The sequence below is a fragment of the Porites lutea genome, chromosome 13 (genome assembly GCF_958299795.1).
Source record: "Porites lutea chromosome 13, jaPorLute2.1, whole genome shotgun sequence".
Lineage (NCBI taxonomy): Eukaryota > Metazoa > Cnidaria > Anthozoa > Scleractinia > Poritidae > Porites > Porites lutea.
The window spans coordinates 13,682,088-13,705,018 of record NC_133213.1 but is presented as its reverse complement, the minus strand read 5'-3'; the positions used below and the strand labels follow the sequence as shown (position 1 = coordinate 13,705,018).

At 40.0% G+C, this 22,931-nt stretch overlaps 1 protein-coding gene across 3 annotated transcripts in view; it reads right to left on the bottom strand.

Annotated features, from left to right (window-relative positions):
* The window catches only part of LOC140922222 (mitochondrial S-adenosylmethionine carrier protein-like), a 33,377-nt gene that overhangs the window by 7,120 nt on the left and 3,326 nt on the right, over positions 1-22,931 (bottom strand). The window contains exons 1-8 of one of the 3 annotated variants that reach the window (XM_073372205.1): positions 19,396-19,580; positions 18,080-18,206; positions 11,224-11,380; positions 11,019-11,128; positions 10,001-10,105; positions 4,445-4,492; positions 3,645-3,689; positions 632-701 (exon numbers count right to left, since the gene is read on the bottom strand). In XM_073372205.1, coding sequence (XP_073228306.1) covers positions 632-701; positions 3,645-3,689; positions 4,445-4,492; positions 10,001-10,105; positions 11,019-11,128; positions 11,224-11,380; positions 18,080-18,121 — 577 coding nt within the window. In that variant the 5' untranslated portion in view covers positions 18,122-18,206; positions 19,396-19,580. Of the gene's footprint in view, positions 1-631; positions 702-3,644; positions 3,690-4,444; positions 4,493-10,000; positions 10,106-11,018; positions 11,129-11,223; positions 11,381-18,079; positions 18,207-19,395; positions 19,581-22,931 lie in introns of those variants that run through there. The other 2 variants (XM_073372204.1, XM_073372206.1) reach the window with 2 other exon arrangements.

The following is a 22,931-nucleotide window of genomic DNA, read 5'->3' as shown; positions in this document are numbered from 1 at the left end:
GTGAGCGGTGAATCGTACTTCTTAGGTTTTTTCGCCTCAGGCGATGTGGTTGAGTCGTCCGAGGAGTCCGATGATCTAAATGCTCTTTTGCTGAGTAGATTATTGAAAAATTCGGCCATTAGCCACCATGCAAAGTGTAAAGTTTGCGGACAGTCACATCGAAGGTCTTTACTCCGCCATTACTCGACCCAGTCCAGCCTAATAAAAAAGTAGTGTTTCGCTAACTCTTCAAGTTGTCATGTAAGCCTTAACCAGGCACTTATTGGCTATACTTCACTCAACTTAAAAAAATCTAGACTGAAATGACACCGGTTTGAAACTTCATTTAGTCAGATTACTAAATAAATGTTCAATTTGCGTCATGAATTTAAAATTTAAATTTGGACTCCTTGGAATGCTTCTGGGGACCATTAACTTACTGCCCGGCGTCAGATGAAGGCTTTCAATCGGCCTTTGAATGATTTTTTATTGTTTTAAATTGCTAAGTAGTAGAATGAGTTGATTTCTTGCTAACCCGGTTTTCAAAAATTCAGGTATATTTACATTTTTAAGCTTATTTTTAAAATTATGCCTTAGTCAGCCAAGTTAACAACCTATGGGCTACATGTCAACAAAAAAGAACAGAGTTTACCTGAAACTGCACCACAAATACTTGACTGCCATGGCCATACTTGAAAGCCTTGTTCCCATGACCACACACTCTAAATACACAAAACTCGTTCCTGAGTGATTATCGCCTAAAGCAAACCTTAATACCAAAGAGAATGATTCGTATGGACAATAGGTATGAATGAAAGAAAGAGTAATATCAGTGAAGTTCCTTGATTGAAAAAGTCTTCTCACAATGGTAACAAGTAAACACAATTTGATAATTCAGCTACAACAATGTAACAAACATTATACATCGAAAATAGCCATGGGTTGCATTTAGAGGTGGTAGTTTTAAAGTTTGGGCTCTCGTAAGCGACCTCGTATAACCAGGGCGATTGATTACGAGTTCTTTTAACAAAGAGCTTGGCATATGTATCAAAAAAATTCTTTCTAATTATTTATCAGATTCAAAGTTACCCAACTATTAACGCCTATGCCATGCATCAATCTTACTTTGCTTTTATTCGCGAGTATTAATTTAGTGGTCACTAAGGGAACTTAAAAATAAAGGAACAAATCAGCCTGTGATTCACACAAGGGGTCAGTGCGGTCACAAAGCTATGCCTACTTCTTGGTTTTGATGCTTAAAAGTCACAGTTCAAACGAGGTTTTGCAATGGTGTTGGTAACAAGTGCTGACCGCTTAGAGAATGGTAGCGAGGTCCTCACTTTCGAATATAGTTTATAATTCGCTTAGCTCTAACCTGGTACAAAGTAAATAGGGGGCGTGGGCTCTTAGTTTTCTTCTATTGTCTTCAGTATTCTTCTTAGGCCTTTCAATATTGCATACTATTATTTACTCAAAATATTTCCCCCTCTATCACTAGCTTAAATCAGCCAGCTATTTCTTTATAACCAGCTAGCATTGACCAAATTTTGTTAACATTATAATTGACATAAGTCGTAATGTTATAATTGGATTGAAAAAGGGACGTACAAACACGCTGTGACGTTGAATCAACTGACCTACTACCTCAGAAACAGGACAAGAATATACAAATATGCCATTCAATGCGGGATGACAACTGGTTCACGAAGAATATCTGCTAGAATATATATCTATCTACGATTCAACACGATTCAACACGGCAAATTTTATGGTATTCCGCCAAAATCTGAATCGACTGCTAGCTACCGGCCATGGTGGACTTTGCCCACGCATTTCTCACAGCTTTGTCATCTTTTCCACAACATGATTGACCTTTTGATAGCAAATAGTGTCTTTCCAACAAGCTTGAAGATTACATACGACACTCCGATACATAAGGATGGACCATGTGATAACCCAAATGACTATACCCCAGTCTTGATCCTTCCAGTTCTCTCCAACATTATTAAACACCACGTTGCAAAGTCTCCCCTTGCAAACTTACAAGAAGCGACCTGATCTACAAAGCACAGTCTGGTGTCCGTCCTAATCACTTCACGGGGACGGCCTTTATCAGCTCACTGATACCGTGTGGCACGATTTTTTTAAGGGTCTTAATTTTTTGCGATTTTTCCAGCGATCCATAAAAATACGTTCCCGCGGAAAAAAATTAGCGTAAACATATTTCCCGCAAAAACTTACTCCAGGATAATTATTCTCTAACTTAAATTCACTTCCGATCCGCAATCATCCAAACAATCATGCATGCAGTCATCGCAGAGGTTATTTTAATCGAATGACAAAGAAAAGTAATTTGTTATACTGGTTACATAGGGTATGCACACCGTAGTCATGATTCTTTCAAAATATGTATTTCCATTGCACGTACTCAATTAAAATGAAAATGGTATCAACAAGAGCCATAACGGGACCTATTATGATCTTTTGGTATCAATTATTTGTACGCGACTTCCTGAAAAACGCAAAAATTAATTCCTAGCAAGAAAAACCAGTTTGTCCTTATCACAAAAATTTAGTTCCCGCAAAACACGTGAAAATCACCAATTCGCAATAAATAAACTACCGCAAAAATTTCGTACCACACAATAATCTGCTTTTTACCGTGACCATGCTACATGGACAAAAATAACACAGCCTTCCAGAAACTGAAAGATCTGCTAAACCAAGCAGAAACCCTCGCTTACTTCAAGAATTAATGCGGAATTCGCATTGCTACTGACGCTGGCCCCACAGGTATAGGAGCTTTCCTCATTCAGCTACAAGATGGCCTGTGGAGAGTAATTTCCTGTGAATCAAAAAAACTTACTGATCTGGAGAGGAGATAATCATCATCCTTTACAGTATATCTACAACAAGCCCTCAAAGCCATCTGCACGAATAGAGGGATGGGTCCTTTGCCTACAGGGTTACAACTTCACAGTGATCTATCGTCCTGGTAAGACAAACATCGCAAATGCTCTCTCGAGTATTGCGCTGAGCACATGAAGGCTATCAAGGCATTGTGAAGATAAACATCGGTTGTGAACCAAAGTTTGGTTTGCGCAAGTGTGCAGTAATTTCTACAGGTGTCAAGTTGAAGGAGAATTTTGGGCACCTGATGGCTGAACCTATGCAGCGGATAGAAGCACCTTCCGAACCTTGGCAAGGTGAAGCAATTGATGTCCTAGGTCCACTTCCTTCAGGAGAGAACATACTTGTAGTAGTTGATTACTACGCCGTTTCTTTGACGCAGTAATCATGCATTCAACCACGTATCAGAAGATGATAGAAGCGCTAACGCCAATCTTAAAGCGGTATGAATATCAATTCATCCTTACGCACAGGAATATCCCTCACCTTATGTGAGAGGAATTTGAAAATTGCCTGACTAAAAACGGAATCCAACACCGGAAATCTTCACCTCTTTCATGGCCTCAAGCTAAAGGCGAAGTAGAGCGCCAAAATCACTAAAGGTAGCTGATGCAGAAGGGAAGAAATGGAAAGAAGAATTGGATAAATTCCTGTTGTCTTATAGAATCACTCCTCATCGTAGCACAGGAGCAACCCCAGCCATTCTAAGGTTTGTTTGCTGAGTTTGATTACGAACTCAATTTGCAATCTCTCACCTTTAACAATTCCCACAATGGATATTGAATCAATGCAAATGGTATCTAAAACAATAAAAAAACATGTTTTGAGGTTTGAAACATAACACTAAATAGATAACAGGAAAATTGTAGCAGGAAACAGCCATAAAATATAGGTTGCATATTCAATCTCATTACTATTCATTCAAAATACTTGGCCCTTTCTGACTGGCTCAACTCCCCTGGTTAATTCTTACAACCACCTTACATTGACCAAATTCGAAAGAAGTGAACGATAAACCATCGATTCAAAGGTATATCTGCTTCGAAACTAGATTAATTGAGGGTACATTTGGCTGGAAACGAGGCTTCTTGTGCTAAAGTGAACTAAAAAAATTGCGTTTCCATCTTTCCGAAGACGACATAGCTGAATTTCTGACTAAAACTAAATAAATGCAAGAATACCAAAACATAATATTGTTCGACTGATGTTACTTACTTATTGAGGAGTATCTGATAGAAAAAACATATGTTTATATCCTGAAACGGTGCCGAGAAATAGGCCATAGTTTTAAGAAATGTCTACATGGTGGTAGGCTGGTTAAGAACATTTTGGATATTTTGATAAATAATAATTAATGAGTTCGGCTTTTGTATGATATAGAGTGAAGGAATTATACATGCAGATCTACACTCCTCGACCTGCATTATTCTTCACCTCATACCCATCCACATTCAATAATTATTATTGATGATGTTAAGTTAGTACTGTTATTTATTAATTAACTTTAATGCTTGTTTTTAATAGCATTAGAACCTAGCTTTAATAGTATTAATACCTCTCTTATTAAAGTATTCCAGTAACCCCTGTATAAGCCATAGAAACCCTACAAAAAAAATAAGTGAATATCATCATTTACGTTACACAATAACAAAACAAGGTGATTAAATAATTGATTATTTTTACAAGTAGCTCTTTCCAGTTAATCTTATGATCGCATCATAGCAGAACTATCAGAGAAAATGAATTTGAGGTACCACCCTGGTGTAATCACAAGACTTTCGAAACAAATATCTAAGTTCTCGGGTACCGGCTCCATGTCCATAATCACCACTTGTTCCAGTCGTGAAAGTGAGATTCAAGTGGTACATACAAATTGTACGAGTAGTACAACCATAGGACTCTTGTTAATAAGTTATGGAAATTAGATCTGCCGACTGAAATAATCAATTGGATCATAGATTTCCTAAGTGATCGTTCCCAGAGAATCAAACTCTCAGAGGGATGTTACTCCGAGTGGGGATCAGTCCCATCTGGGGTAACCCAGGGGACGAAACTAGGCCCGTGGTTGTTTTTGGTGCTCATCAACGATCTAGAAATCAATTAATGCAGGCAATATCTGGAAGTATGTTGATGATACAACTACATCCGAGATCGTTGTGAAAGGAGCCAGTAGCAATTCCCAATTGATTGCAGATACTGTCGTACAGTGGTCTTTTGAGAATAGAGTAAAACTAAACAGTGAAAAATGTAAAGAGTTTAGGATTTCATTTGCAAAGAACAAACCACAACTCGCGCCTATAGTAGTAAATAATCAAGAGCAAGAATGTGTTGAAAGCGCCAACTTACTAGGTGTTACGATCTCCAACAACCTTACATGGAATATGCACATTGATCAAATCATAAAGAAAGCTTCTAAACGTGTGTATTTCCTAATACAATTGAAAAGAGCCAATGTCGCAAGGCATGAATTAATTCTTTTTTATACATTTTGCATAAGGTCAGTCATGACCTACGCATCGCCTGCGTTCTTCTACGCCCTGCCATTGTATTTAAAGAAAGATCTAGAGAATGTAGAGAAACGGGCACTATCAATCATTTGCCCGGGACTGGCCTATAGAAAGGCCTTAGAGCTTTCAAATATTGTCTATCAATGACTACATCGCTAGCTTATGTAAAAAGACCTTCCTCTCGATTGCTAATGACCCGGCCCATCGCTTACATAACATGCTTCAATCGTCAGGGCCGTCGTGTTATAATCTTCGGTGCAAAAGGCGTTTTGCGATTCCCAAATGTAAGACCGAGCGTTTCAAAAATAGTTTTTTAGTAAAATCATGTATTGATAACGAATTTTAGCGCTCGGTGAGTTTTGTAAATGAGATCGATGACGTATAGGATGTTATTATTTATTTAGGACTTTATCATTATCATTTTATTATAGACATAGGTCGCACCTGGGAAAAGTTTTCATCTTTGCCAGCTAAAAAACCACGAAAATTCGAAACCGCAACCGGAAAAGAAAACTTTAAGTCAAATCGAAGAGGGTCCGGCAGGACTTTTCCGCGGGTGGCCGGTGGCGGGTGACGGGTGACGGGTAGCGGGTGGCGGGTGAGGGGTAGCGGGTGACGGGTGACGGGTGACGGGTGACGGGTTGAAAATATATGAAAATAAAATATTATAACTCGTTATAGTATAATTGATATTGATATAACTGTATGTTGTAATTTTAAAATAATTTCAACGTTTATGTACTAGCTACCAGACTCCAAATAAAAGTATTGTCTTGTTTTGTCTTATGTACTTACGCGGACTAAAAATGGAAAAAAAAAGCGAGAAATCATGCCTGTGAAAACAGTCACCTCTTCTAGCTCCGCACCGCAAGTGACGTTTCGTCAGGCTACACGCGGTGTGTGAAATGAAAATGGGCTATGTCAAGCAAGACACATGGCACGTGTCTATCTTGTTTGTCTAGTTTGCTTTTTCTTCCACATCAAGACGAAAGATGATTGCACCTCCCCAACTGTTTAGCCGTGTTTATAACAGACTGCAAGAGATTCGGCCTTCCGTGTCGTAGCTCAGTTTTTGCCCTAGTATGCGGCATGATTGCCATCTTAATCAGTATTTTGAAGTAGTATTTAAAAAAATGCAGATCCTTTTTGTATAAATATACAACGAGATCAATTCGCGTCCGAGACGCCACATGCGACGAAAACGGTCCATGCTGTGTCAAAAACGTTGTTGCGCCTTCTCTGGTACGCATTAACATTGACAGCTTTGTTGCTTTAGTCTTAGGAAAATTTCCTTGTTTTCTCGAAGTAGACATTTTGTTCATTTTAAACTAAAAGTCGGGAACCAAATTGGCAAAGATTTATCCCACGGGCAATGCAATGTTTATCCCAACTTATAACAAAAGAACAAACGCACTTGTCAAAAATCTGAGACACTGTTCAAACATGTCGAGAAGAGAATGCGATCTTACTTGTCTGGTCGCAGGATAAATATTACTATTATTACTAATTTTTATGAAGTCCTCAAGCTATCTCGTGCATGCGATATCGTGTAATAGAATATTGCTAAAATATCGTTTTTTTATGTAATTTTTATTATCGTTTTTCTTTTTTTGGTTTCCCCTTTTTATTTTTATTTTTATTTTTTAAGGCCTGACCCACCACCCGCCACCCGCTACCCGCTACCCGCCACCCGTCTACCCGCTACCCGACACCCGCCACCCGTCACCCGCCACCCGTCACCCGTCACCCGCGGAAAAGTCCCGCCGGGGAGGGTCGCACAAGTATTTACTAGTGGGAGTTAATTGTCGTTGTTTTGACAAATTGAGAACTAAAGTAGGCCAGATACCAGAGAACATTATCTCTTCGTAGTCCGATCATTTGGCGTAGGATCGTTTTCCTCCTTTCCCAGTTTCAGGAGGACCGGAGAAATATAGAAAATAAAGTGCTTGGCTGCAAAGACTGCATTTAGCTCGGAGAATAACAAACCTGTGACGGTACTTGCCTGGGTAGACTATAATTGGCTCGCCTGTAGAGAGTTCCCGTAAAAACGTTGAAATAGCGAAGGATTACAAGCTTATGAATTGCTCGCCCGTAGAAAGTTTTCGCAAAAAGGTTAAAATGGCGAAAATTAGTGGCAGCCTCGTCCGTCCACAACGAAAACGCGAAGGTCAGAAAATTTCAACGATTGATTCAAATTGATCGTGTTTCAAATTGGTCACGTTTCGCTGACAAGTGCTGACACTTACCGCCGTGATTCCTATTGTTTCGCTCGAGTTTTCCAAAATCTGCCTGCCCCACCCAAGCAATACGGCGTCTTTGATGTTTTTTGCGATTTTCAAAGTTTTTTCCAACTTGAAAACTTGGGGTCGCACTTGGCAATGTGTCTCGATGACATATTTTTACCGCAAGGTAAACAAATTCTTCCAGAAATTTGCCAAGTGCGACCCATTATTGTAAGATTCTGTTATATTATATTATATATTATATTGTAAATACACAATTCAGCTTAGTATGTACAAGCTTTTTTTACAAATAATCTATCTATCTATCTGTCTGTCTGTCTGTCTGTCTGTCTGTCTGTCTATCTGTCTGTCTGTCTGTCTGTCTGTCTGTCTGTCTGTCTATCTATCTATCTATCTATCTATCTATCTATATAGTAAAATAAGTGGTGAGTATTGGACAACCCTCAAACCAGTAGGCTTGGCTTTCTCATTGTCCTGCTTTACTGCTGGGTAAGGTTCATATTACAGTACCGTCCAAAAGTAAGTTGACAGTCCGTGCGAGTCTCGATTCCTGCGCGAATAGAGAACAAGTTATCGAGAATCGAGTTGAGGATCGAGTCTCGCGAGGCAGAAAACAACAGATTCACCCATGACAGACTGATTTCTCGATAATTTTACATTGACATAACACAACACGGCATGGTTTATTCGCGCGAGCGACTGTTTCCTTAAGATCGAAACAAGACCAAGTTAAGCGAATGTTTCTTCAAGGATATCGGAATCAAGCTTCATTTCCTCACAAGTGAGCGCTCCTTTCGAACTGTTTTATGATGAATTTACAAAATGCTGCACAAACACGTTTGGTCTTTGTTGAGTGTTACGTAGTAAAATTGCTTTCATGCGTTGCGTGACTTTCTCAAACGTTTTCTACGTTTTTGGATTATTCCTGAATAATTAATTAGGGCATGATTATATTTCAGAATGAGTCAGCAGATTTGTATCACTTACTGAAATCATAAAATATGTCGAAAAACTACTACTATTCGCCTGTTTAGTATTTTCTAGAACCTTGTGTCAAACGGTATAAAAGTTCCAAGCGAGTTCTTTTGACGAACTAAGTTTTTTCCCAAGAGCTGGAGTGCTGTGTTTAGTCAAGTGTGACAGAGTTCGATTTTCAAGTTCTGTGTTTACAAGTTGGCGGAAGCCGTAAGATATCTAAAGTTCACGTGAGAGTTTGTTATTATTGGCAGAGGCTGTTTAGTTTTACTTAAGGTGGCTCGACACAGTTTTTCCGGGTTAATACCTCTCAAGTTTGAGCGTAAACTAAGTCGCCATAAACAAAGATTTGGAAAAATTAACACCACAGTCGTACTAGATAAAGATGAAAAGTTGTTATGATCAAGGTTGCAATGACATCGGAGTTGTCATAGCAACGAAATGACGCCATTACCTATTTTACTTGCAGCAATATTTCTCGGCACTGGGAACTGTTCTTTCAAAATCGTTTACTGGAGCTTTTTCCTCCAATAGCCGCCTCGATGTTCGTGAGGTTTAAGCGAAATCTGTAAGAGCGTTATCGAGATATTTTGGGAAGAAGTTTTTATGGTTAGAACTACGGTAAAAAATGGACAATCTTGATGTTCGACTGCTAGCTGTGCTAAACGAAGCGCTTGTGACATGCAATTTCATCCCGTAGTAGTTTCAATCTTTTTAAAAACGTGTGTGAAAGATCATGGAGATAGCTCCAGCAGATTGCTAGAAAGAAGAATTTGATTAGTATGTATCGGGGCGCTCTTGTTAACGGTAATGTAAACATTTCGGTCTACTTTAACAAATTAGCGAAAAATTTCTAAACCGCTCGATAGATTTTTTAAAAAAATTAAAAATCTTGAGATAACTATCCCTTTATATGACCTCTTAGTTTGAAGATTATTGATATATTGTGAGGCAGTAAATTAAGGGCTACAATTCGCTAATATTTTGTCAGAAATTTTGTGTTTACAAGTGAGAGCCTATTATATCATTGGAGCGGTTTTCACTTGACTGTCGTAAAACCAAAACCAAAGTAAATACACTAGCCAACCAAAGGGCGTAGTAAAACCAAAACCAAATCAATTCCTCAATTACTTTCGACAGTCAAGGGAAAACCGCTCTATTCAGGGGTATTGTCTCCAAGTTTCATATTTTCGTGCACAACAATAGCTAGCAGTTTTACATATGACAAATGCATTGTTAGTTACTGCTGTTCACGTGAAAATGAAGACATACAGAATTAAGTAATTTCTCACACTAGTAATAATAATAATCATAATCATAATAATAAGCATGATAATATTAAAAACACATCAAAATTAAGGTAAACCTTCTTTAGAACTGACATACCTCTTCAGCAAGTGTATATCTCAGTGCTTGTGTGCTGCTTAGGTGGGTGTATGCCTGTGCACGCTGTTTTACCACTTCAAATGGGTTCCTTACAAAAAGTGCCACCTTTAATTTAATTAGCAGATAAGTCATAAACAATGACTGCCAGTGATAACTGTCAATCCACAGACTTGCATTTAAGACCAAAGTTAACGATTAATATAATATTATTAAAAAAATAACTGACAGAACTTTAAAAATACAATTCTCCAAGGACGTTTTCTCACCTACCAAGAGTAATAAACATTTACAACAATTTACAGTTACTTTGGACAGTCTTTGACTGAGGTAGCAACTTAAGCAACAGAAAACGTTTTCCGTGTTTGCATGGCCTGATATAAACACAAGAGGGGTTGAGACGATTAAAGACAGTTATGCAAACCCGAGACCAATAACTGTCGAGAATTCTCCCAACCCCTCTCGTGTTTATATCAGGCTGTGCAAATACAGGAAAACAAGTATTCTATTGCTTTTATAAATTAACTTTCCCGAGAAATAACGCAAAACTCTTTGTTACGGTACCGATTAAAAGAGAAATTCTCACCAGTCGCGAGGTCTTGTCCGCGAAGTCTTGTTTTGCAAAAAAGATACTTTCCAAATTACGGATTTTTCTCACTTAAAATGTCAGCTTAAGCAAAAAGACACAGCCTGTTTGTAAAGATTTTCCAAGTTTCAGCGGGTGACGAAATTGGTAAATAGAGTAACTTTTTAAAATTCGTGCTTGCGTGATTAGCGCCAGCACAGCAAAAGATCTTGACGTCACAACCACGTTTACATACTCTCATGCAAACACGCTTATCAGCCAATCAGACAGCGCGTACTATCTTAGTTATTTTATAAATGGTTAGAGTATGAAACAGAAGGAGAAGACCATTCAAAATTTAATTCATGTACATTTTTAAATCAATATTTACATTTTGAGATACATTAATGACCACAAAAAGAAGAAACATTTCCCTAAATAATATTTAACACTCACCACTTCACCAATTGTTGCTGCGCACATGTGAACAAATGGAAACATTGAGGAAGACACATGTGGTTTGAGAACATTTTTTGTCAGTTCATAAGAACAAAAAAATGTAGCAGCTAAAAAGGAAAAAAAATGTTTCAGTTAGAAAGGACTGCCGATAAAACACCAAGCAAATTTGAATCATCACATTCATGTACAAAGAGATTGAAACCTGAAGGAGCAGAGCCGCTGGCGGCAGAGAACAAACCAGCATAAATGCCCCTGAATCCACCTGATTTGACAAGGCCATGTGCTGACTGAAGTCTTGTCTTCAAAGTGTCGAGTGGAAACAATATAACATCAACTGCAGTACCAGCAATACCCCCTGACTACCAAAAAAAATGGAGACGTCAATTAGTCAAATTGAAAAATTAATAATAGACGATTCATCCTCAATCTGATTTCAGCTGTTTTTATTCCCTAAGCCTCTCGCAGTATGACCAGTGGGGTTCTGAGGTACAACTGTGATTTCGAGGTGAGAATGAAGCCAATTTGTTTTGCACACAAAAAAATCCTATTAATTTATAACAAGACATTATATGGCTTAAAAAGTCCTTTTTTCTCTGTCGGTAAATAAAATGAGACATTAGAATTCGTTGACATTATGCTTTTTTTCCACTTCTACAATAAAAAATGGGAACCTCTCATGCCCTTGATGGAACTTTAGCTATCACCACGCCAACAACTTCCACCAAGGTAGCTTTTTCTTATTTGTTTCTTCAGGTGGCACTTGCCTAGTGTTTAGTATTTAGAGTTAGTGTATAGCGTTGTAGGTGTGTTGTGCGCGGTGTTTTTGTTCAGCGTAGTAATGATGCAATGATGTAGTGATAGTAGTAGCATTAATGCTTCGTCTCCTTTCCGTTATTATTTGTTTGTTTTTGCTTTGTTTTGCTTTTCTCCATTTTTTCTCCATTTTATTTTATTTTTTTGCAATTGTTGTAAAAAAAACTATAACAATAATAATAGAAAAAACCTTTTGTTAAAAACAAAAAAAAAATGTTACCCATGTTTAAAAGATAACAGAGCCAAAAAACCGTTCCCACAGCTTCGTTAAGTACCTGGGTATGCTGGTCACGAGCACAAAATTACTTTAAATATTCATAACTCCTACAACCTGTTACAAAACGCATTCTAAGGAGCTAATTCCCTTGACAAAGATTTACATGACACTACATTCCTACTTTTCTACAGAAAACTTAACAAAATCTTAAAGTAAGGAAACTTGAACATAAAGAACTAGCGCGCAAACATCTACAGAACTCTAGCGCCAACCCTAAAACTCTTTACTGAGGCAACACTTAAAAAAGAAACTAATTAATCTCTTAGCGCCTAAAGTCGCTTAACAAAGTCTTTACAGCGTGCAGGTATTCGAACTCGAAGCGTAGACCTGCGAAGATTCTGCTTTTGGTGACGACCCTCTACTTCTTTGCTGCACACCTTCGCTCGTTCATTTTCCCTCTCTACGATGTCCTCTGCGTCCGCACACTGAGTGCTCTCTCCTTCACCGACGTCAACATTCCTTAGACACTCCTGGACATGGTACCTCTTTACGAAAGACGCATTGCCCGTAGATGCGGTTAAAGTCCTGAATGTGGTAATCGATAAACACCTTTCGTTTAATGACCATAGAGGTGCCTTAGTCTCAGACCTTTTTGGAAAACTCTGCACGATCCGTAGATACGCGTAAAGATCTTGCCAAGGAGCAGTGGGAGATAAAACACGAGACATTGGCTCTGGGGGCCCAAACTCTCCCACCACCTGGCATTAATAACAAGCTTTACACAGCCTCTCCACGTCGTCATCCATGTTTGGCCAAAAGACTTTGCTTGGCAACCTAGCCTTCGTCTTGACAATACCCTGAAGACCCTCATCAGCAATCTTGAGAACTCGGTCGCGCAGGGCACGGCAGGGCAGGGCAGGGCAGGGCAGGGAATGACTATACTCCTACCACGAAGCAGGAGTTATCCATACAGGCATAGCTCGTTCTTGACATGCACATAAGAAACAGCAGCCTTGAACTGGCTCCACTTCCCAGACCACACGCAGATTTTCACCACGCTCAGTTCCTCATCATCGTAAGAAACTTGCTCGATCTCTTTAGCTGTAAGCGCAACTGCCACTCTGTTCACGACATCTGCTCTGACATGGTCAAATTCTTCACCAACGTCCAGGATCTTGTCGGAATTCAACGTTGACACTGCATCGCGTCGAAATTCGCGTTTCGCGGACGGTAGTCGTACAACTGCAGGCACACAACCCATCTTTCTATACGCTTTGAAGTAGCTGAATAAATGCGTTCCAGGGGCTTATGGTCGGTTTCCAACTCAAAGCGCCTCCCAAATACATAGAGGTTGCACCGCTCGCACGCCGACACTGGTGCCAAGGGCTCCTCTTCTGTTTGGCTGTACCACTTCTCAACATCTGATAAGCTTCGCTACGCATACACGACGACCCTCCACACGTCTCCTTGTAACTATGCGAGTACTACACCAAGACCTACTGGTGAAGCATCTGCGAAAATTCTCGTCCTGCAACCAACTTTATAGTACGTCAACGTGTCCACCTGCGTGATCATTTGCTTTAGCCTCTCAAAAGCAGTTTGCTGTTCCGCCCCCACACAAACTTAACACCTTTCCTCGTCAGTACCTGTATAGGTCTCGCTACCGACGCTACATCCAGCATAAACTTCGCAGAGTATTGCACTAGACCCATAAACGACCTGACCTCACTGACGTCCTTTGGAGCTCTCGCGTCTCGGATAGCTGCAATCTTTTCCTTGCTTGGGTTGATATCATCGCTAGTCAGTTCGTACCCAAAAAAGATAAGCTTTGATGGGCGGAATTCAAACTTGCCACCATTAAGCGTCAACCCGACCCGTCTGAGCCTGTTCAACACCGCAAAAAAGCCTCCTATCATGCGCTTCGACACCGTTCCCATGGATAATCAAGTCATCAGCTATAATCGCCACCCCCTTAGCACATCTCTAAAAATTTGTTGGTACTTCTCTGAGGCAGACGTCACGCCAAACATGCGCCGCTTGAACCGGTACAGGCCCGGATGAGTCACAAACATCGTAATATGTCGGCTGTCCTCACTGAGGAAAATTTGGTGGAAACACTACTTCCAAGCGACCTTGCTAAAAGCCGTACATCCATTTAAAGCGTGCAAAAGTTCCTCTACGGTTGGAATAGGATGTCTCTCTCTGATAATCGCTTCGTTTGCACGAAGTATATCCACGCAAACCCTGACGTCACCATCATTCTTCGGCACAACCACTAAGGGAGAAATCCAGCCAGTCGGACCTTCCGGTACCTCTTCAAAAATATCTGCTTGTAGCAACTCGTCCAGTTTTTCCTCCACTTTCTTGCGCAGACCAAACAGTATCCTATGTACCGGCTGAGCAACAGGCTTCACGGAATCATCTATATGGAGTTTAAGCTCATAACCTTTGAGAAGACCGAGAAAGTCCCAGTAAACAAATCTCGATACCTCCGACGAATACCGTCCTCAGAGTGCTCACACAGGACACTGTTCGCCTGTGGGGGACCAACGTGCAATAAACCGAGTGTCTCCGAAGTCCCTCGTCAAGGCAGAGTGTGCCCGTCACCCTTGATAACCACAAAATCAGCTTGACATTCAGCATTGCTGCTGGTCGATACAACTGTCGCAGTAAACGTTTCCAGAGTCCGCAATGGTTCAGTGATTCGCACTTGATTCCATTAGCTCTCAACCAATTCCAGGTTTGCTAGCCCATCAGGTTTACACGTAGCTACAGAGTCAATCAGTACATTAGGCACGTCTACCCCCACTACATTGAGAGTAACCACTTCATTATCTGAGTTCAGATTACTGCTGGTTTGGCCAATTGCAAATGCGAAGTCAGGACTCTGTCTGGCTGAAAACGTCTCACTTCGCGCAGAATTTGTCTCATTGCTCACATCTCGTCCGCTCCAATTACTTCCTCTGTGGCTGCCACTCTTTCCCTTCTCCAACTTCTTTCCTCCATTTTGGTTACCTTGTGTACATTTCATCTGAAAATGTCCTATTTTCCCACACTTCCTGCAAGCTTGGACACGTACTGGGCAACTCTTGTCATCAAGCACCTTCATTGTCTTGGTGAAAGAACTCTCTTCTTCATTGGCCAAGGTAAAATAGATTTCTTGCACATCGACTCCCGCAGCGTGTAACAGAAGAGCTCTCCTCTGCCCGTCGTCCGTTACCCCTTTTAGCCTCAAATACAATCCCAAAGATTGCTTTCATTGTTGGCTGATTCCATTCGGATCGCCTTTCGGGTCGAACGCCGTCAACGAATCAACACCCACAGGGAGCATCACCGCACCAACACCGCTACATCTTACGTCGCTGCTGGCGTTCACCGTGCCATCTGTGACTGCCGGCATCTTTGAATTTTCACTGATTGAAAACCGTTCGAACGGTTTCAGTTTGATATAAACCCAGTCCATTTCAAAATACTGACTGTCTATCCGAAAAGTAAAACATGGAAACGTGTGAGAAGGTATTTTAAAGACGCTTTTTCAAAAAAAAAATACAAGCTTGAGCCTAAACACGTATTTAAGCTTCCATCGATCACGCGTTCGTAAATACTATTTATGATCCCTAGTGATCGGTCAGAAACAGAACTTTCTCGGTGCAAATTGAAATGTTCCAGCTGATAGCAGGACAAGTATTGGGAGACAATAGGGACTTTGAGATCCGATGACGCGACGGCAGCGAGAAGTAAAAAAAAACAACAAACAAACAAGCAAAAACAACACCTTTGCACGTAAATGACTTGAGTAACACTTATCAATAACTTGATCCCGAATGTAATCATCTTCCAGGACCCCGAAATCACAGCTCACCGCCCGCTGTCGAGGCTTCAACACAAATTGGTCCACCGTCTCATCACTCATCACACTTATTTGTGAATTTCTTGGCAATTTTTGCACGACTAACTCGTGAAAATGCCCAAATGTTTTATGGAGGACGTAGACAAGAGACGACGAAATTTTATTTCTCTTTCTGTACTTGGACATGGTTCTTAGGAATTCAATTCCGGGAGGGTTCGCCTACATTTGACTAAGTAAGTGTGTAGAAATAATTGCAAAATTATTTTTAAAGTCCATTTTCACTGCCGTCACGTCCTCGGATCTTAAGTCCCTTGTAGCCGTCGTGTGCGATCACACCAAAAGAACTCAGGAGATGCTGTTTGACGACTGCGTACTATAATACAAAGCATTTTTTGTGCCCAATCAGGAGGCAGCATTCGCTTGAACGTTTGGAAATGGTCTGATGAGAGTCGGTACCAAGGGGCTCTTCCACCCGCGCTTTAAATCTTTCGTGGCGCCTTTTCTCCCAACCCGACTGACTACCCCTGGCTGGGTCTCCGAGAATGGGGTACGCCGGTTACGAGCACACAACTAATAACTTTTAATACATTAAATAGTCGAACAGCATTATTCCTGAGTTCTTTTCGTGCGATCGCACACGACGGCTATTAGGGACTTTAAGATGCGAGGACGCGACGGCAAAAAACGCGCTTACAAAATAAATTTACCTTCTTTCAGTCTTTATCGCAATTATTTCCACCCACTTACTTAGTCGAATGTAGGCGAACCCTCCTGGGTTCAAACCTTTCAGACATTAAATATTTATAACACCGACAACCAGTTACAAAACACATACTAAGGAGCTAATTCCCTTGACGCAGTTTTACACGACACAAACAAGCTTTATCTCTCCCGACCAAATTTCCTTACGTACAAGTTTTTTCTGTCTACTTAGACTAACAATGATTTGATAGCGGAGCCTCCGCGCGAGAAGCACGCGCAGCGGAGCACCATGGGTAATAAAATTTGGTAAACTATCCATCCGAGAAAATTTGGTTATGACGTCACCGTACGTCCGTCCGTACGGACTTTCCAGGTAGGGGTAAGTAGAAACGAATTCCTCCCCTCTTCCCCTTGAGAGTTTTGTCCCCTATTGTTTCAAAAGCCTTTAGAAATGATTGACAAATCAGAATATGTCAACTGACCAAATAATTGGTGGATTTTAGGGGCCGACCATTTGACTTTTGAGGGGGTTATGGGTGATTTGAGAAAAAAGTGTCCTGCGGGCTGATTTCGGGGGGGAAAATGCATGCAAATAAATTCCTGGGAAAAACATGATGCACTGAAAAAAATACCGCTCATAACGTATAATGCTGAAAAAAAATCTTACACAGTTATATCTCGGGGAAAAAATTTCTAACTCCAGAGAGGTTTGGGAAAATCACTCATACCCGACTCTCCACCAACTCTCCCACAAACGTCCAATAGTCATGTCAACCATTTAGGGGGTGAGGGAAGAAACGGATTTGACACTTTAGTAAATGTCATTCATCAACAAAATGGCTGGCGCGGATTCATCATGTGGTGGTTTTCAAGACTAAAGTTTTGCATTTCAAGATTGAAAATACGCCGATAAAAGACACAAATGGAAAGAGAAAGTTCAAAAGAATGCTCAGTTACCTTTGACAAACGAAAGCTTTTCGCTAATCATTTATTCCCTCCCTCTAAAGGTGTCTGATGCCGAAGCCTCTTAGGGATGTGAAGATTTCTTTTTTTTTGGCTTAGAGTTCATTTGATTGCTTTTATTATAAGTATAGAAACGGTGGCTTCGCTTTTAGTCTTGGCTAAATCTATATATTAGTAACATGCAGGGGCGGATCTAGGGGGAGGGTGCAGGGGGTGTGCACCCCCCCCCCCCCCACACCCCCTGAGATGACCTGCGGTTTTCTAATACAACTGGTATTCTGCAAAAAAAAGACTATGTGGTTTATTGGTGTTGAACTAGAGCAAGAGACGAGTGCATCCCCTCCTAAAAAAAATCCTGGATCCGCCCCTGACATGTACGACCCGGGTAACACGTGGCGGCAAAATTTTTAATGACTCTTCCGCCATCTTGCATCATTCCCAAAGAGCACTGAGATTGCAGTGTAAGCAACATGCATGTAAACCACTTCGACTTATCCTTATAAACATTCATACCACAAGGGAAATGCCAAATGAGACTGGCCTTTCTTCGGTCATCTGATTTCTGTTTCCTTTGCACTCTCGGTTTGTTCAGTCATCAGTGAGTCATTAACACCTCACAACCATACAACTCATAGAAGGTCTACAAGCATAATAAAATATAAAGCTGTGAGACTATTGTTATCATAGACATTATTGTAACATTGTGAAGAAGCATGTAACAGTCATGTGAAGTATAAATGCTTGAGTGACGGTGATTAAGACATTGTCCCATGCTATCTACTAGAAGCTGCAAACATTGTAAAGGATTCTGACTTTTCTCTCACGGTTTTGTAAATGATAATGGCTCAGTCAACTCCAATCATGTCCTTCCATTCCTCTCTAACGAAGGCTGCAAATGCACCACAGTGAGGCCAGCAGATATTGATCATATTGTATGAACGTTTGTTTGAAAAGTGCCACCATTGATAATCCTTCCTGTGGCATACTTTTCAAAGACACTAGTTCTCTTAACATATTTTCTTAGATTCGAGCCCTCTTTAATGCCTTTTCTTTACAACAGGTTACTTTAACTCTCCATTTATCCTCTAGCCAAAGAAAAAAGGCCAAAACGGAGGATCAAGCGAGAGCTTTCATTTATGATCCATTGTAACAGGTAGCCTAAACATCAACAATCATATTAATGTCGTAGTGGCCATTCACTCTACCTGTTCAGGTTTTTCAGAACTCATTCAGCATCACATTGATAAGTAAATCAAAGTTAAGTGATTCCCCTATGTCCCAAATAACCTAAAATTAACGAAAACAGGCCTGACCTTGCATGTGGTTTTGAAAGAATTGCACTCACCTGTTCAGGGTTTGAGCCAGGCTAACAAAACACTAACTGTAAACTAACAAGTTGAACTTGTTAGTTTTACAGTTAACGTTTTGTTAGTTTTACTGTTGACAGGTATTTGTAACATGTTTGCTAAATAATGCAATAAAGTTATGTCGGCACACAATGGGATTAGCATGTCACATAAGTTTTCTAGTCACCTGGCACGGAGATAACAGCATGAAAAACAGCTAGTTTGCCTAACAACACAGTTGTTATTAGAACTGACAATACACTTGTTCTGCAACTGCATTGCTGGGCAATTTCAAAGTTTTCTGCTATGAACTCTCTACCAAACAGGCCTAATTTTAACAGCTTTCATATATAGTGGAAACACTTAGAGCACAATCTTAGTCTACTGTATCTATATTGCCATGCAAAGTCAAGATTTCTGGGCTGTCAACTCTGCACCAATCTAAACTACATTGCCAGGCACACTCAAATCTTTTGCACGTACCATCATGCAGCTCTAGGCCAGTCAAAACTGCATTGCTGGGGGGAACTAATATTTTTTGTGCCACCATCTCTGCACCACACAGCAATAAGAATTACATGACATTTTTTTCCTGCTCTTTGTCAGTGCAATGTTATTCAGTTGTTTAGGAAACCTTGAACAGTAAAACTAAGGACTGTTTACGACAGCTGTCCACAATTAGCATGAAAATTAATTCTATTCAATTGTTTTAAAACCATATGCGAAGTCAGTGAAAATACTCACACTATTTCTCCTGTTTAATTAATTTTTAATTTGACACATTTGCATTTACTTTAGATATCATTGTAGCTCATTTTAAGTCATTTTGGACATCATGTAGCTCATTTTAGGTCATTCCTTCTTTTAGTAACTACATTTTCTTACTCATTTGTTTCCGTAACATTGAAAAATCTGAAATTACATTACTGAAAGATTATAGCTCAGACAAACAAATAGGCTATACTTTTCTGTATTTTTCATGGTTTTTTGCTATGGTTTTTGAAGGTTGTTTAATTTTTGAACATTTTGTGTGCAACTCAGTAATAACGTACACTGTAAAAGAGGCAAGGTGAACCCCACCTTTTAATTGCAGGTGTTCAATTGACTATACACAGACCTGCCAACCACTGATAAAGGAAAATCTGGAGACTCACCAAAAAAAATCTGGAGATTCTACAAAAAGTAGTGAGATTCCATTTTTTCTGCCCTATCAATATTAATAAACAAACCCTTTTCCCACTGGAAGAGGGGGGGGGGGGGGTAGTAACTATTTATTTAAATATTATTTTGCTTTACTTGTGGTCCCCTGTTGAGGTCACCACTCAACCAAAAAGGATGGAACTTACAGCAATGGGTGGTTTCTTACTGATTAGCCAACTAATCATGGCCTCCAAAAAAATGTTAGGCTAACTGCCAACAAGGCCTTAAAAGAAAATAGGATTCTCCATTGAATTTCCATTTTACTCAACAGGGTAACATTTCAATTCAGAATGATTTTTGAGATTACGAGTAATTTCATGGGGCCGTGAGAAAAGATAAAAAATTGTGAGACTCATGGAAGAACTGGGAGAGTTGGCAGGTCTGTATACATGACTACTGATTGTGCCAAGTTTGGCACAGTGAGTTGTGAATCACAGTTTACCAAAGAACAGTCTCAGTATAAGTAGAGCCTCACTTAACTACTTATTTTAGACCTAGCAGCATTCATGGAAATAAAAAGAAGGTGGGCTGCCTGCTCTAATTTTAAGAATTTATAAGGATTTTGTCTCGTTGGGCCGCCATACGTGGCACTGTAAACATAGAATCACTAGAGCGGAGCTTCCTTCTGCTGGAGTGGATGAGGATGCGAATGAGTCAGTCGCTGCAGATGCTTCTTCCCGTGTTTGTCTCGTGAAGTGCTGCTGTAGTAGACTTTGTAAGGGTAACAGAGGATTGAAGATGCATCAAGGGAGTTGTAGAGTTGTTTTGGGTTTGAATGATCAACTTCGTGCTGACCTCAATGATGCTGTACTCACCGACCAAGAATCTGGTGATGTAGGTGATCCTTTGATGGCCTCCGGTGTCCCTTCCCCTCAACCTGAAGACCATTGTTTTCCCGATATTAGAAAGGGAATAAATCTACCTAAATCTGAAGAACAATGGTTAACGGCCAACGAATATTTTAAATCCGTGTTATCTCTGAATCCTCCAATCACTGTTCAGAATCTCAGCTCATGTGTTAAACTTCTGAACGACACTGTTTATGACTATTTCTCTGCTAATTTTGGTCAAGTTGCACAAGCCCCTGATGAAAGCCTGATAAGAAAATACGAAGGCAAATCTAAAAATGATCTGAAGAAATCTCTCAAAGTCTTGAAGCAGTCCACTAACGTTGACATCACAGAAATTAAATACGTATCTTGCTTATTGTGTGACATACTACGAGACAACACATCGTGTCAAGTCAACGCTGACCTGATGAATCATGATTATTCCATCTCTAAAAATTTCTGGGGATTTGTCAAAAAGATCTTCAACAAAAAAGATGAAATCCTCCCTCTGTTTTCCATGAATGAGTGTTTTGATTACTTTGCTAGAACTCTTTCATCAGTAAATCCGACTAAAGTTTTCAACCTTCCAAGCTGGATACCAACTTTATCAGATCCTGTAATTCCGTTTAACCTTGAACCTCCAACATACCAACAGATCTCAAATGTGATTAAAAAAATGAAGGCATCTGGTTCTCCTTGTCCCCTAGATCAACTGTCAATAATTTGTTTCAAACGATGTCCTTTTCCTTCGCATCTATTTATCTGAAATTATACGCACAGCTTGGTCAACTGGATCTGTCCCAAACGAATGGAAGCGAGCCTGCACAATCCTCATCCATAAAAAGGAAAATGCTAATGACCCTGCTAACTTCCGTCCTATTACTTTACAATCTGTGCCTTTGAAGGTTTTTACCTCGTTTCTTTGTAATGCCATTTTCAACTTCCTCTCCGCTAACAACTACATTGAACAGGAAATTCAAAGAGGCTTTACACCAGGTCTTTCTGGAACTTTTGAACACACTGCTCAAATGGCTGATATCATTAACAAAGCTCGTACCAAACAGCATTCTCTCGTCATTACTCTTTTGGACCTTACAAACGCCTTTGGTGAAGTTCATCACAACTTGATTCAAACCACTCTTGATTACCACCACATTCCCGATCATATCAAATCACTGGTGAAAAGTCTTTACACTGACTTCAAAACCTCCATTCTTACAAATGAATTTCGCAGCCCGTTTTTATCTGTTGGTCGTGGTGTACTCCAAGGTGATTGCCTAAGCCCACTTCTCTTCAGCTTGTGTTTTAACACGTTTCTACAGCATATTCCATCTGAAAAATACCGTCAATTTGGCTTCTCCCTCAAGTTCTTAAATCCTATCCACTGGTTCCAGTTCGCTGACGATGCCGCTGTCATAAGCGGTACGGAATCAGAAAATCAACATCTAATCAACTGCTTTATAATCTGGTGTTATTGCTCGAACATGATAATAAGAGTTGATAAATGTTCTACTTTTACGGAAACTGTGCACTAAATCTGTCCAATATTTACCCAAACTGTTGATCAATGGAGTTCTAATTTCCCTGTGTGGAAATGGGTGAATCATTTCGTTACTTAGGTCGCTTCTTTGACTTCAACATGTCTAACAACCAACACATGTCTGAATTGTCCTCTCTTGTACAAGACTTGATGAATGACATTGTATAAAGCCACTATATCCTAAACACAAACTTCTTCTGTACAGCTGCTATGTCCTATCTAAATTGTCCTGGCATTTCACTATAGCGAATATATCCAAAACCTGGATAATGGAACATCTCGACTCTGTAGTGAATGGCTATATTCGAAAATGGCTTGATATTCCGATATCTGGAACACTGAGCAATGTTTTCCTAGAACGCAATAAATTTGGTCTTAATATTTGTCCTCCCTCTATGAAATTTACTCGGTGCCAAACAGTTCTCCGAAATTCATTAAAAGAGTCACCA